This window comes from Papio anubis, chromosome 10 (genome assembly GCF_008728515.1).
Source record: "Papio anubis isolate 15944 chromosome 10, Panubis1.0, whole genome shotgun sequence".
NCBI classification, from domain to species: domain Eukaryota; kingdom Metazoa; phylum Chordata; class Mammalia; order Primates; family Cercopithecidae; genus Papio; species Papio anubis.
This window is the reverse complement of record NC_044985.1, coordinates 119766696-119780690: the sequence shown is the minus strand read 5'-3', so window position 1 is coordinate 119780690 and position 13995 is coordinate 119766696. Positions and strand designations below refer to the sequence as shown.

General features: G+C 47.2%; 1 protein-coding gene across 11 annotated transcripts in view; it reads right to left on the bottom strand.

Moving 5' to 3' along the window:
- AGAP1 (ArfGAP with GTPase domain, ankyrin repeat and PH domain 1) overlaps positions 1 to 13995 on the bottom strand; it is a 639080-nt gene that overhangs the window by 236216 nt on the left and 388869 nt on the right. For all 11 annotated transcript variants that reach the window (XM_021924443.2, XM_021924444.2, XM_021924446.2 and 8 more), the window contains one exon: positions 12971 to 13075. In XM_021924443.2, coding sequence (XP_021780135.2) covers positions 12971 to 13075 — 105 coding nt within the window. The remainder of the gene's footprint in view (positions 1 to 12970; positions 13076 to 13995) is intronic.

Below are 13995 nucleotides of genomic sequence, written 5' to 3'. Positions count from 1 at the left end.
TAAGAGCGTTGCATGGTGGATTCCTTCCACGAGGTTTCAGGAACTCTAGTCCTACAGATTTAACGAAAGGTTAAGCATATGGGCTAACTGTGCCTCCATCCATCCGTCTGTCCGTCCGTCCGTCCGTCCATCCATCCAACAAGCCAGTGTTCCAGATGTTACAGATACATTGGTAACATATACATCCGTGCCTCAAGGAGCTTCCAGTCTTGTGGGAGAATCAGAGAGATGGCCCTCTAGAGTAATGTGAGACCACACACAGCACGGGTGCTCAAATAGGCCGAGTGGGGGGAAACTCCCAAGAGGAGGCAGCATTTAAGCCAGGATTACCAGAAAACATGGCAAGTATGAGAAACTAAAAGCAAACAAAGACAGCGATAGAGCAGGAAGGGGGTGAGAGATGAGTCTGAGGAGGCAAGCTGGGGCAAGAGCAGGGGCATGGACATCATCCAAGGGGGAGGAGGGATCTATCTCCATCATTGAAATACAGAAAAGAACTCAAAGGAGGGAAACAGACAAAAATATGATTAGAATGACAAGGTGAAGGTTCAAAGCAGTTGAGGAGTAATCGCTATTCTTCGTACAGCCAACAGGTTGTGGAAAACTTTATGAGCAGGCCACTGCGCTAGTTGAACTGAGCAAAAATGCAGGATGCACACTCAGGGGAGTATGGTCTGCAAGATCATCTCGGTGTCCTTCTGACGCCATTCTGGATGAATTCCCAGGAGGAAGAGAAAACGGAGGCCGAGGTTATGGGTGGAGGAAGAAGAGCTAGCAAAGCAATCACTGCATAATTGACCTTGAGAGGCTCAGTGATTCTCACACTGTGCCTGAGTCCCAGGACTCCACAAAGCCATGTTGGAACCAACATGGAGGTGGGTGGGGAAATGGCTGGACCAGAAACCATGTCTGATTCCCAGTTCTGTGTTCCTTTGACCTGCACACTAGAAGGATCAGCTAAGAAAGGAGCTGACTCTCACTTTAGAATCAAGGAGGGGAAGAAATCTTAAGATGGAAGGAGGTAATTTAGATTTGCAAACCACAAAGATCCAACACCTTTACTTCACAATCTACATAAAAGAAGTTGAAATGAAGTTGTGCCCATAGCTGTGTGTGTGTGTGTGTGTGTGTGTGTGTATGCGCATGTGTATGTGTGTATGTATGTGTGAGTGTGTGTATTGTATGTGTGTCTGTATGTGTGAGTGTGAGTGTATGATGTACGTATGGTCCCATGCATGTGTTCACAATACATTTTCACATCAATTGTCTGTTGGAAGCTGCCTCAAATCCTATCGTGGAAAGAGGCAGAGCTGCAGTACGACTCGACGCAGGCAATATCTATGCATCAAGGTTGCCGAGGTGACATTCATAGAAATGGCTTGAAGGGCCAGGTGTCCCTGTGAAAGCAATCCATGCGGAAAGTTGGACTCTGGCTGTTCCCAGGGAACTGAAGAACATTCACAGACTCAAGGATGTGAGTGTAAGCTCTGTTCGATGGGGATTATTTCTTTAGTCCCAAGAACAGCCAACCAACTGAGGATTCTTCCTGCTTCCCCCGAGCTGACTCCTGCCAGTCTTAGAAACTTGCAGAAATCCCCCTTGCGGTTCGTATTGTTTACAAAACCGTTCCCATTTGCCTAAAACAGACAGCTCAGGCTAGAACAGCCATGTTGGTTTGTTGTCATAGAGTTCCAGATCTTTGTTCTTTAATATCTGTATAATCTCCTCATATACCTCTAAATGGATTGTTTTTTGGATTCCAGTGATGTTTTTAGATTTTGCAGCATTTGTAATAGTGCCGTGTGAGTGATTACTTGTGTGTGTGTGTGCTCTCTCCCTACCCTATGTCAGCTTAGGGAGTCCATGTTGTATGACGTGGTGAGTATTGTTAGCTCAATCACACCACAATCTGTAGAGCAGAGCCAGGATTGCCAAAGTTGAGGGTTGGAGTCCAGGCAGTTCAGGAGCAAAGATGCTGAAGGAGTCACATGATCGGAAGCTTCATTGTGGCGGCACTCAAGTCACTGTGACCGGTGCGTACTAAGCAATAGCTATGTGCCACTCACATGACAACCCCTGGGCAGACTGTGGGGAACACAGCTCTTCTCCTCAATGATGTACACTAGATGGGGCAGAAAAGGACATTCTCACCAGAGGCAATGACACACACTAGATGGGGCCTGGGAACCATGAAGGCACAACTGTATGATGGACACGGTGTACCCTCATGATGGACAAGGCACATCCTCACCACAGACATGCCACACCCATGCCACAGACACGGCACTCCCTTATGAGGGACACGGCACACCCACACCACAGACACGCCACACTCATGCCACAGACACAGTGTTCCCTTATGATGGACATGGCACACCTGCACCACAGACACGCCACACCCATGCCACAGACACGGTGCTCCCTTATGATGGACACGGCACACCTGCACCACAGACACACCACACCCATGCCACAGACATGCCACACTCATGCCACAGACACGGCGCTTCCTTATGATGGACACGGCACACTTGCACCACAGACACACCACACCCATTCCACAGACATAGCACTTCCTTATGATGGACATGGCACACCCGCACCACAGACACGCCACACCCTTATGATCGACATGGCAGACCTGTGCAAAAGACACGATGCACCCTTATGATGGACATGGCACACCCTCACCACAGACATGCCACAGACACGGCGCTCCCTTATGATGGACGTGGCACACCCTCACCACAGACATGCCATACCCATGCCACAGACCGGCACTCTCTTATGATGGATACAGCACACCTGCACCACAGACACGGCACACCCACGCCACAGACATGGCACACCCGCACCACAGACATGGGCCTCCCTTATGATGGACACGGCACACTGCGCCACAGACACGCCACACTCTTATGGTAGACATGGCACACCCGCACCAGAGACACAGCACATGAAAGGCCAAAGGACAGCTCCAGGCACCTTGGCTTACGACCAAGAAAGCAAGATGAAATCATTTTTGATCTTAAGATGAATCACGCCTTCTGCAGCAGCATGCCATAGACTTGACATGTCTGACTACGCTCTTTTCAGTAAGAAAGGGAGGTCTGTCTTTTTGGTCATCCCAGCCTCACATCTGAAAATCTGGCCTTCACATTTGTCAATCCAGTAGCCTGTACAGGAGTTATTCTGACTGTCTCAATGTTCTGGGGAAATCGGTGAAAAGTTTCTCTGAGTGTAAATGAATATTCACCACCTTAAGAAGTTCGAGGTCCACCCTAGCAGACATGTGAAGGTGGGTGAAGAGACGGATCACAGATTCTTAGTGAATCCTCAATCCAAGTAAAATATTGCAGTCCTGTGTGAGGAATTCGTGTATTTACAAAGGCAATTACGGGCACTGAGCACAGCCACGAGCTGCTATTCTACATAGCATAAGTATCTTTTTTTTTTTTTTCCTTGAATGATTTCTTTAGAGGAAAATACCCACTTAGGAATCATCACAGATCTTTTTGTTATCTTTACATCAGTAAAAAAGTGGGTCTTCCGTCTCATTTTGAAACTAGAAACTTTCTGAAATCTGCCTTCTGATGATAATTTTAGAGAGTCCAGGTTTGGCTGCCCTGGCTTTGAAAAAACAAAACCAAATCTCGACGACACACAGAATCAAAGGGTTTGTGTGTTGCAGGGGAGTCCAAGCCACTCAGTTAGAAATTAACCTGCCCAGTAATGAAAAGAAGGAAAGCTCTTTAACAATTTTAAAGGTGGAAAACTTAAGAAGGAAAATTCCAGTATTGCAGGTCAGGAAGAAATGACAGAGCCACAGCTGTTTTAGTCTGGGCACATGCAGAATGGAAAGGAATCTAAGAATGAGATTTTTTTTTTTTCTGAGATGGAGTCTCACTCTGTTGCTGAGGCTGAAGTGCAGTGGCACCACGTTGGCTCACTGCAACCTCCGTCTCCTGGGTTCAAGGAATTCTCCTGCCTCGGCCTCCCAAGTAGCTGGGATTACAGGCACCCACCACACCTGGTTAGCTTTTATATTTTTCGTGGAGACGGGGTTTCACCATATTGGCCAGGCTGGTCTCGAACTCCTGACCTCAGGTAATCCAACCACCTCAGTCTCCCGAAGTGCTGGGATTACAGGTGTGATCCACCGCGCCTGGCCAGAAGGAGGTTTTTTAGAAGTCTGAGCAGTTCATGCACGTCAGCCAGGTATGGCCCGGAAGGAAGGAGTTTCACAGCTGCCAAACGACCTCCCGAGGAAGCCCAGAGAGCCAGGATTGGAACCCAGGTGAGCTTTCCTGGACAGGGGCACCGTGAAGTCCTTGGCTTGACCGTGAGGCCACCGAGCTCATCCTTCCAGGTCCATTTAGGAATCCCACTGCACACATTTTTGTCAGCAGGAATTGCAGCCATGCACTCGATGGCCGTGCTCGCGACACGGAAGATGAATAGGTGGCCACGCTGAACTGTGAAGCCCTGAGGTCCAGGTTCTTTCTCATTATGCCTCCATTTTTCTATCAAGGTGCTCCCTAAGGCTCACATTTAAGTCCACAGAAAGGGACTCTCAGGGTCTCAGAACAGGCTGCCCTCGATCCCCCTCAACTGTGATCCAGCGAAGTGTCTGAAACCCTGAGACACTCATATATATTTTCCCCCAACAAAGTTAAGCAGTCAGGGCTTTTTAAAGGTCTTGGAGACATACAATTTTTCAAAGACACAAACATGTAGACCACGGAGCAGCAGCAGCAGCCAGCGTGCTTGCTTTGACCGTGTCAGTCTTATTTACACGTTTGGGGTTATCTCTGTGAAATGCCAAGTGGAGGTAAAGGAGCTGGTAGGGTGGTCAGTCCCGGAGTAAGTGTGACCAGGTCCCAGCTTGCCTGGGACTTCCCTGATTTCAGCTATGGCAGTCCGGCACCCTGGGAACCCCTCAGTCCTGCAGAAAACCAGGGCGATTGGTCACCCCATTAAGGCAGTTTCATTCATTATTTGGTTGAGCTTTCTATGTGTTATCTAAACTGGGTTATAGGTTTCATTTAATAATAGCATCTTGAGAAAGAAAGATGAAATAACAGCATCTTGAGAAAGAAAGATGAAATAACTGAAGGTTTTTTTTTTTTTCTTTTTTTGAGCCCCAGTTTTAGTCTTACCCCCAGTAGCTTCAACTTCAGGACAGCGTTTTCCTTAGAAATCCAACTAACTCCATTAGCTTTTGTTTGCTAAGAGCTTTTGCTGAAAGTTTTAGAGCTTGCACTCGTCAGAGTATGAAGTGACTCTTTCTCATTATGCTTCCATTTTTCTCTCAAGGTGCTCCCCAAGACTCACATTTAAGTCCACAGACATTATTAAGTTTGAAGACGACGTCATCAAAACTTCCTACCCAGTGAAAGAACTCGTTCTCCACGTTTCCAAAACGGACACCTTCCAGCCAGTTCCCAATGTCTACTTTCAAACGTACCCACTAGAACAGATGTAACCTGAACGTCCGCAGCGGGGCACCTCTGTGTGACCCGAAAGCTACGCAGACGCTCCTGGACAGGCTGGGCAGCCCCCGCCTACTGTCAACCAGTGGCTGAACATACTCTGCCAGGGAAGCAATGATGTGGACGCTGTAGGTTCATTCACCTCTCCCGACTCTGGCGCTGTCCTTGTTATCCTGCCCTACCGCTGGCCTTTAGGAATAACCACAGCCAGGTGCAGTGGCTCACGCCTGTAATCGCAGCACTCTGGGAGGCTCAGGTGGATGCATCACTTGAGGTCAGGAGTTTGAGACCAGCTTGGCAGCTTGGGCAACATGGTGAAACCTCATCTCTACTAAAACAAAAAATTAGCCAGGTGTGGTGGTACACGCCTGTAATCCCAGCTACTTAGGAGGCTGAGGCAGGAGAATCACTTGAACTCGGAGGTTGCAGTGAGCTAAGATTGTGCCACAGCACTCCAGCCTGGGGGACGGAGCAAGACTCTTAAAAAAAAAAAAAAAAAAAAAATAACTACAGTGGAAATCTACCATCACGTCCTCCTGTGCCCATACCTCCTTCTCTCAACCTACAAAGCACAGAAGTGCAGGGACCTCATCATCCGGGGCAGCCAGTGCTAACATCTCCTAACCCTTTGGGGAAGAGTTGAAGGAGGCTGGGAGATGCGGCTGTGGGTGATGGCTGGGGTCAAGACTTCATAGAATCCAAGCTGAGCAGATTCGGGGCCTGGAGGGACCACTGCCATAAACTTTCAGGGAGCTTTCTTAGTCTCAGTTGGCTCAATGTTTTGCTTATTTTCCCCTCTGATTTACAGGGAAATTATCACATCCTATGACCTGACTACTCCATAAGCAATTCTGTTCCACTGCTTAGAAACAGAGGTTCTCTCCTAAGAAAAAGCTTTAAGATTTTCAACAACAGGAAACAGACCTGGGGAAAAAGATTTCCCTCCACATCTTCCATCTGTGGTGTAGGAAAGGTATGTAGATTTAGCTTATGTCCTAAGTAAAGGGCAGAGTGAGGCTGGGCTGTGTGTCAAAGGAACTAGGGATTGCTGGTCTCCTAACAGTCTTTGTAAGGACTGAGCTTGGGGCTCAGGGCAAAAAAACCCCCAAAAAACCCCCAAAAACAAACAAACCGAGAAAGACACTTCTGGGGGATGACAAGAACGGAAGGAGAAATCTGAAGCAATTCAATGGGAAGGAAAGTGACATCCCAGGGCCACCACCCAGCTGAAGTCCCTTGTCATGATCTTCTGCACGTAGAAAGCTGCCACCATTCTGAGGGAGACACGCAGTCCCTGGGGATCAGTATTTGTGAGGTTCCCAGGCAGCCGACCCATTCCAGGTACATTTTCAGCCTCACACCAGCCCCACAGTGTCCTCCAATGCCAGATGCCCCCAGTTTCATGACTGGCTGCTTTGTTCTGAAGCCAGAGTTCCAAAGAGCAGGTCATCCTGCTGGGATTCCACAAGCTCAGCACATAGCACGGCCACATACTGACTGGCCAAGAGCTGGGTCTATTTTAGAACACACTGATGTGTGGAAAACATCTGTCTGGGACTGATACTTGAAGTTCGTATCCAAAGGTGATCGATCTTTCACACAAACATGTCCGTGGACACTTGGGCAATAAGCAAATGGTGTTCAGATACCTCAGGAATCGAACTCGCCTCTTCAGGGAGATCTTTTTCTAAGGGCATCTAACAGAGACATTGAAAAACCCTCACCCAGAGATTTTAGCAAGGTTAGGAAATGGTCAGTCTCCTGCTTCCACAGCGTGCAAAGGAACTGAAAGCCAGAGCTCCCCACTGCTGGGGCATCTTTCCTAAGTAAAGGTATGAGGATGCTGGCACTGCCGGGAGCCTGCAGGAGCGGAGGCGGCCACAGGGAAGGCTGGGGTAGCGGGTGGCCGCTCCACCCGACAGCGACAAACGCTGTACCTGCCTCTATCAACTTATTTTTTTTTTTTTTTAAAGACAGGGTCTTGTTCTGTTGCCCAAGCTGGAGTCACTGTGCAGCCCTGACCTCCTGGCTCAAGCGATCCTCCTGACTCAGCCTCCTGAGTAGCTGGGACCACAGGTGTGCTCTACCATGCCTGGCTCATTTTTTTATTTGTTGTAGAGATGGGGTCTCTCCATGTTGCCCAGGCTGGTCTATCAACTCGGCCCTTGCATGCCTGTCTTGTCTAGGGAGGACCGGTTGGGGAGCTTGCTGGGGAACTCAATTTGGTTGACTAATGCAGGAGCCGTGTGGAGCAGCCCTAGGAGGGGAGCTGAGTCTTCTAGACCCTCCTATCCCACATGGGCAGTCCTCTGACGTCGGCCACTATGCCTGAGCATCCCTGTGTCACAGAGGGAGAAGGACAAGGCTGGTAAAGACCCTCGATTTCACCTTCTGGGTTTGATCCTAAAGAAGAAACAATCCTGAGATCCTCTTGAACTACCGCCTCCCCCACCCCCGCCCATAACCACACTGGCCTATAGAATTTAAACTTGACTCAGTTTACTCCTGCTCCAACGTTCCTTGTGTGCCAGACCCTCTCCCCAGATCCCTGAATTTAACATGATAAGCAAATGGAAGGAGGCTGCTGGTGGCACCAGGGTCCAGCCTCACGGAGACTGTGAGCAGCATACACGTGTACAGAAAATAAATGTCTGTGCCGGAAGGAAGAGCGCCTCGCCGCCACAGGCAAGCGTTGGTGTTGATCGGCTGCTGCACGGCCCTACCTCATCTCTGTCTGAATCTGCCATATTTAATACAACTGCAGGCCTGGCGCTCTCAAGTCCCCACCCCATAATAGAAGTATCAGCTGGTTAGAATCCCGTCTCCCCAAAAGCATGCTAGTTTCCTTTTGGTCCACTAATTACCTGGGCTTCTTAAGTTAGTGGTATACACCAGGAGCTGGTACAGCAACCTCACTATTGATACTCGCTTACATCTTTGTAGAAAACTCTAAAAATATCTGATGGTTTGGCCGGGATTTTTTCCTGGGCTCTGTGGAAAAGAACGGGCTGTGGGCTGTGCTATACGAGAACAATGCAGGTCCCCGTTCCAGGGGCTCCTGCTCTGGGGGCTCCTGTGGAACCTGGGCCCCATCTGCCTTTCAGAGAAAAGGTGGATGAGAACCGTGTTCTCAGAAACCAGACAACATTTTCCTCTGGTGTAAGACAGGGATTTATTCTGGTCCACTGACAGGTTAACATCTACTTTTAATGACTTGATACAGCTCTACAGAGGCTGGCATGGGCCTGAATCCCACAGGAGAGAAAAGGAAGCAGGTTCCCATGTTCAGACAATAGGGTGTTAGCAGGGAGAGGACCCACTGCACGCTGTGGTCAGTAATAGAGTCAGGACCAACAAGAATGACTCTGAAACCCAAATGCCACCAATCTTGGCAGCTTTCCCAGCACTTCACCACTCACGCCACCACTGCATGTCGCCAATGACTCTCACGGTCCTTCTGCCGTAATACATCCTGGAGATAACCAAGGATGTGGGTGTCACAGTGTGGTCCGTGTTTAACTGAGATCACCTGGTTCTACGATCTTTTGAAATTTTCCAGACTGAGATAATGGGGTCACTCTCACGGTGTAGAATTTTGGGACTCGAACCAGCAACACATTTGCACACTCTCAAGTTTCTTATTAAGGAAAATCTGGATTTGGCTCATGGGTGTCCCGTTGAATGCCTCTTCCCATTGTGAACCAAGACCACCGGACTAACTCAGCTGGTGTGGGTCAGCACTTCCCCTAACAACTCACAACAGAACAGACTCGGACGCACCTGTCAGAGAATACACCTGGAAGTCACTACCTCTCCACAATTTTATCCAGTGCTTGGCTGTGAAAATGAAACCAATGGAGGATTACATGGAAGGTCATGCAATCTCACCAGGCTCTAGTGATTCAAATCCATTCCTGGATTAAGCCCCTCCCCTAGGGAACTATATAACTGCATCAAAAATTTCAGTTCCAAGGAGACTAGCATTAACAGGATTGCATTTGAAAATGACATTGCCTCGCCGGGCGCAGTGGCTTAAGCCGGTAATCCCAGCACTTTGGGAGGCCAAGGCAGGTGGATCACGAGGTCAGGAGATCGAGACCAATCCTGGCTAACAAAGTGAAACCTCGTCTCTACTAAAAATACAAAAAATTAGCTGGGTGTGCCGGCGGGCGCCTGTAGTCCCAGCTACTCTATAGGCTGAGGCAGGAGAAAGGCGTGAACCTGGGAGGCGGAGCTTGCAGTGAGCCGAGATCATGCCACTGCACTCCAGCCCGGGCGACAGAGCGAGACTCCGTCTCACAAAAAAAAAAAAAAAAAGAGAAAATGACACTGGCTTTTGCTTGCTATACAATTATACAACAAAGCCCCACTGCGCTCCTCTTCTGTACTCCAATAATATTCATGCATACTTATGAATGAAGGCGAAAGGATGGAATTGGCAAACACTGAGGGACATGACAAGAAAATGCCTGTGGATAGGAGAATTTTTGAAGAACTGGTTGTGATTCTATACCCAAGAGGTTGGATGAAAAGCAAACAGGCTTTAGGCCTCCTGAGGGAATCTTCTGATACATATCGTTGTTACCACACCTGCCCCTTGGCAAGAAGCAGCAAACATCCCTTCCACGGAGCCTGGGCTCAGCAGTGAGCGTAGGTTGACTGGAAACGTATCATTCATCAGCTCTCCCTTTTTACTGGCCAGTGAGTCTTACCAAGAATGATATTTTGATTGCACTTCTCTAACTTACATAAAGCAACTGGTTCAATAGTTAAGACCTCCACTCTCTGACAGGGTCCACAGGAGGAGCTAAGCCAGCAACACGGCCACTGCTGCTGATGGAGCAACTCTGCGGAGAGAACGAGGGAAGACCCGGTGCCTTGCTGTTGTTCTGATGGATGGAAGCTGGGTGTGCAGTGGGCTGCAGAACTGGAGACCTAGATGGGGTGGTCCTGGAGAGATGCCAACCTGGTCCCAGGTGGGCCTCATGGAATAGGCATTACATCTCTCTGATTTGAAGGCCCCCTGGAGAACCAGTCTGACTATATTCCAAAACTAAACGAGTGGGTCACTGAGCACAAAGGAATTTCCTTACTACAATAAAGAATATCTATGTAAGAATCTATCTGTATCTGTATCTTGAACCCCACTGAATAGTAACGCATGGGAGGTGCTCTCAGTAACAACAGAAACCAGAGATGCCGATGGAACACCTGCTTTGCTGCGTGGTTCTGAAAGGTGTAGCTACTGCTAAACGATGAGGAGACAAGGGCAATTCAGGCCAGCAAGCGAATTCGGCATCAAGGTTACCGTGTGCTACCTATCATATTAGGAAAAGCTCTTCTTTCTGAAGGTAAATGCTCTTGAGAGGGCAGAGAAAAGGCCAGATGAGACAAACTAATACAACCTTTCTGGGAATTTGACAACATACATCAAAACCATGAAAGCACACGTAACTCTTCAACGCAGGAAGCCGACTGCTAGGAAATTATCCTTGGCAAGGCAAACGGACAAGGGGACAGAGATAAACAGAGGAATGCTGATTAGAGTTCTTTGATAGCGAAAAAACTGAAAGTAAATTTATTTGAGAAGGTTCATTTTTCAGATACTGTGGGATCAATGAAGGCATATCCACACAGTGAAATATTATATAATCATTAAAAATGGTGGTGTACAAGTACATTCCTTGACATGAAAATATCTACCGTTAGTGAGGAAGGCAGGCTGTGGGCAGTGTATACACAGTGGCCACGTGTTTGTGGAAGGAAAAGGCATATATACATAGAAAGAGCTGGGAGTAGGCACCCTAAAATGTTAAGTCAGGTTCCCTAGGTGGTATTTTAGGAATAATATTAATTTTCTTCAATATGCTTTTTCTAACTTCTCATCAATAACTGTGCCATTTTATAAAGCATTTCAAATTTTTAAAAATTGATAGCTTAGCTGGGTGTCATGGCTCATGACTGTAATCCTAGCACATTGGGAAGGCAAGGTTAGGCAGATTGCTTGAGGCCAAGAATTCAAAACTAGCCTGGGCAGCATAGGGAGACCCAATCTCTACCAAAAAATACAAAAAATACTGCTGCTGCTGCTACTATTACCACTAGCCTGACAGTGATAGAAAGTTGTCCTTTGTATCTGTGGATTCTGAATGTGCAGAGTCAATCAATCGTGGATTAAAAATGTTTAAAAGAAGGCAGCGTGGTGGCTTATACCTGTAATCCCAGCATTTTGGGAGGCCGACACAGGTAGATTTCTTGAGGTCAGGAGTTCGAGACCAGCCTGGCCAATGTGGTGAAACCACGCCTCTACTAAAAGTACAAAAAAATTTAGCTGGGCATGGTGGCAGGCACCTGTAATTCCAGCTATTCGGGAGGCCGAGACAGGAGAATCACTTGAACCCAGGAGAGAGAGGTTGCAGTGAGCCAGGATCGCACCACTGCACTCCAGCCTGTGAGACACAGTGAGACTCCTCTCAAAAAAAAAAGAAAAAAAAATCAAAGAAAAAAAAGTGAAAAATAACTAATACAACAGTGAAAAATTATACAAATAAAAAACAACAGTATAGCAACTATTTATAGACAATTTACATTCTATTACATATTATAAGTAATCTAGAGATGACTTAAAAGCATAGAGGAGGATGCGCTCAGGTTATACACAGATACTACGCCATTTTATATAAGGGACTCGAGCATCATGGATTTTGGTATCCAAGGCAGACCCCAGAATCCATCCCCCATAGATACTGAGGGACAATGGAATAGAAGGACTGACTTCCACCATATATTCTAATCTACACATTTCTCTACATTAAGTAACAGTTATGGAATGTATTGCTATGAAACTAGAATTAACACCCCAACTTTAAATTTTATCAAGGGTAGAATGTCTGCATTTCTTCCCCAAGAATAAAGTTAATTTTGTTTATAAATCTATCTTACACACCACCAGTATAACAAACTGATATATAACACCGACTTACATCTAACACGAAGAGAAAAGTTTCCTTTGCCTAATGAACTGGAATGTGTTATCTGACAGTAAAAGCTGAGTCATGAATTGCATTTAACTTCTGATTTTTGTTCACAGCTTTTCAAAGCTAAATCCTGGATTCAATTGTGATTGTTTCCTACATTCTCGATTTTCGGATACATCACTCTTCTCTCCTTTCTCTTTTCTTCTTGCCCCTGTCTTTTTACTCTCATCTAAAATTTTACTTCATCTGTGCCTTTTATTGTAATTCTTTGTAGAATTGGAAAGCCACAGATTGACTAGCAGGGAGGGGAAGAGAGAGAAAGACATATGGTCGAGTGGAGTGTGAGGGACAGTGTTATTTATCTCGCAGTTGAGCAGGAGACCAAATACGAACTTTCACTTCAAACAGAGACAAGAGGCTGGGCTGCTGGTAGGTCCCCCTTCCCCACGGTGTTTAGTTGAGGTCTGCAGCTGTTAATTGCTCCGAGGGGGCCATACTCACATGTAAACTGGGGTGATAGGTCAGCACGCCATTGTCACACAGGGTGACATATTTCTTTTTCCACTCTTTATTCAGCGATTTGCCACTTCGCTTCAACAGCATGCCCTGCAAGGGAAAAAGAGCCAAATAGAAAGTCTGACGTAAATAAAAAAAAAAGAAAAACCAGGTACACAGGCAACACATACATTCAAAACACTTGTGTGTGTGTGTGTGTGTGTGCAGAACTTCACTCTATGACACTGGCGAATGCTGAAAGATGTGCCGTTAGTTCAACAAGCATGACACAAACACATGCAGGCGTGCTACGCTTAGATCTTTCGGATAATTAACTGCTAAACACACAGGGAACACCTAAAGGTGTAATGTTTTAAAGAAAGAAACCTCAGGCTGGGCACGCTGTAGGGATCATTTGAGCCCAGGAGTTCGAGACCAGCCTGGGCAAGACGCTGACACCCTCATCTCTAAACAAATAATAAATAAATAAATAAATAAAATTAGCTGGGCATGCTGGTGTGCTTCTGTAATCCCAGTTACTGGGGGGCTGAAGTGGGAGGATCCCTTGAGCCCAGGAGGTTGAGGTGGCAGTGAGCTATGATTGTACCATCGTACTCCAGCCTGAGTGACAAAGCGAAACCTTGTGAAAGAGAGAGGGGAGAGGAGAGACAGAGAGAAAAATAAGAACAAACTTTAAAAACTGCATTGGCCAGGCACGGTGGCTCAAGTCTGTAATCCCAGCACTTTGGGAGGCTGAGACGGGCAGATCACGAGGTCAGGAGATCGAGACCATCCTGGCTAACATGGTGAAACCCCCGTCTCTACTGAAAAATACGAAAAACTAGCCGGGCGAGGTGGCCGGCAGCTGTAGTCCCAGCTACTCGGGAGGCTGAGGCAAGAGAATGGCGTAAACCCGGGAGGCGGAGCTTGCAGTGAGCCGAGATCGTGCCACTGCCCTCCAGCCTGGGCGACAGAGCGAGACTCCGTCTCAAAAAACAAAACAAAACAAAATTGAAAAAAAACTGCATTAA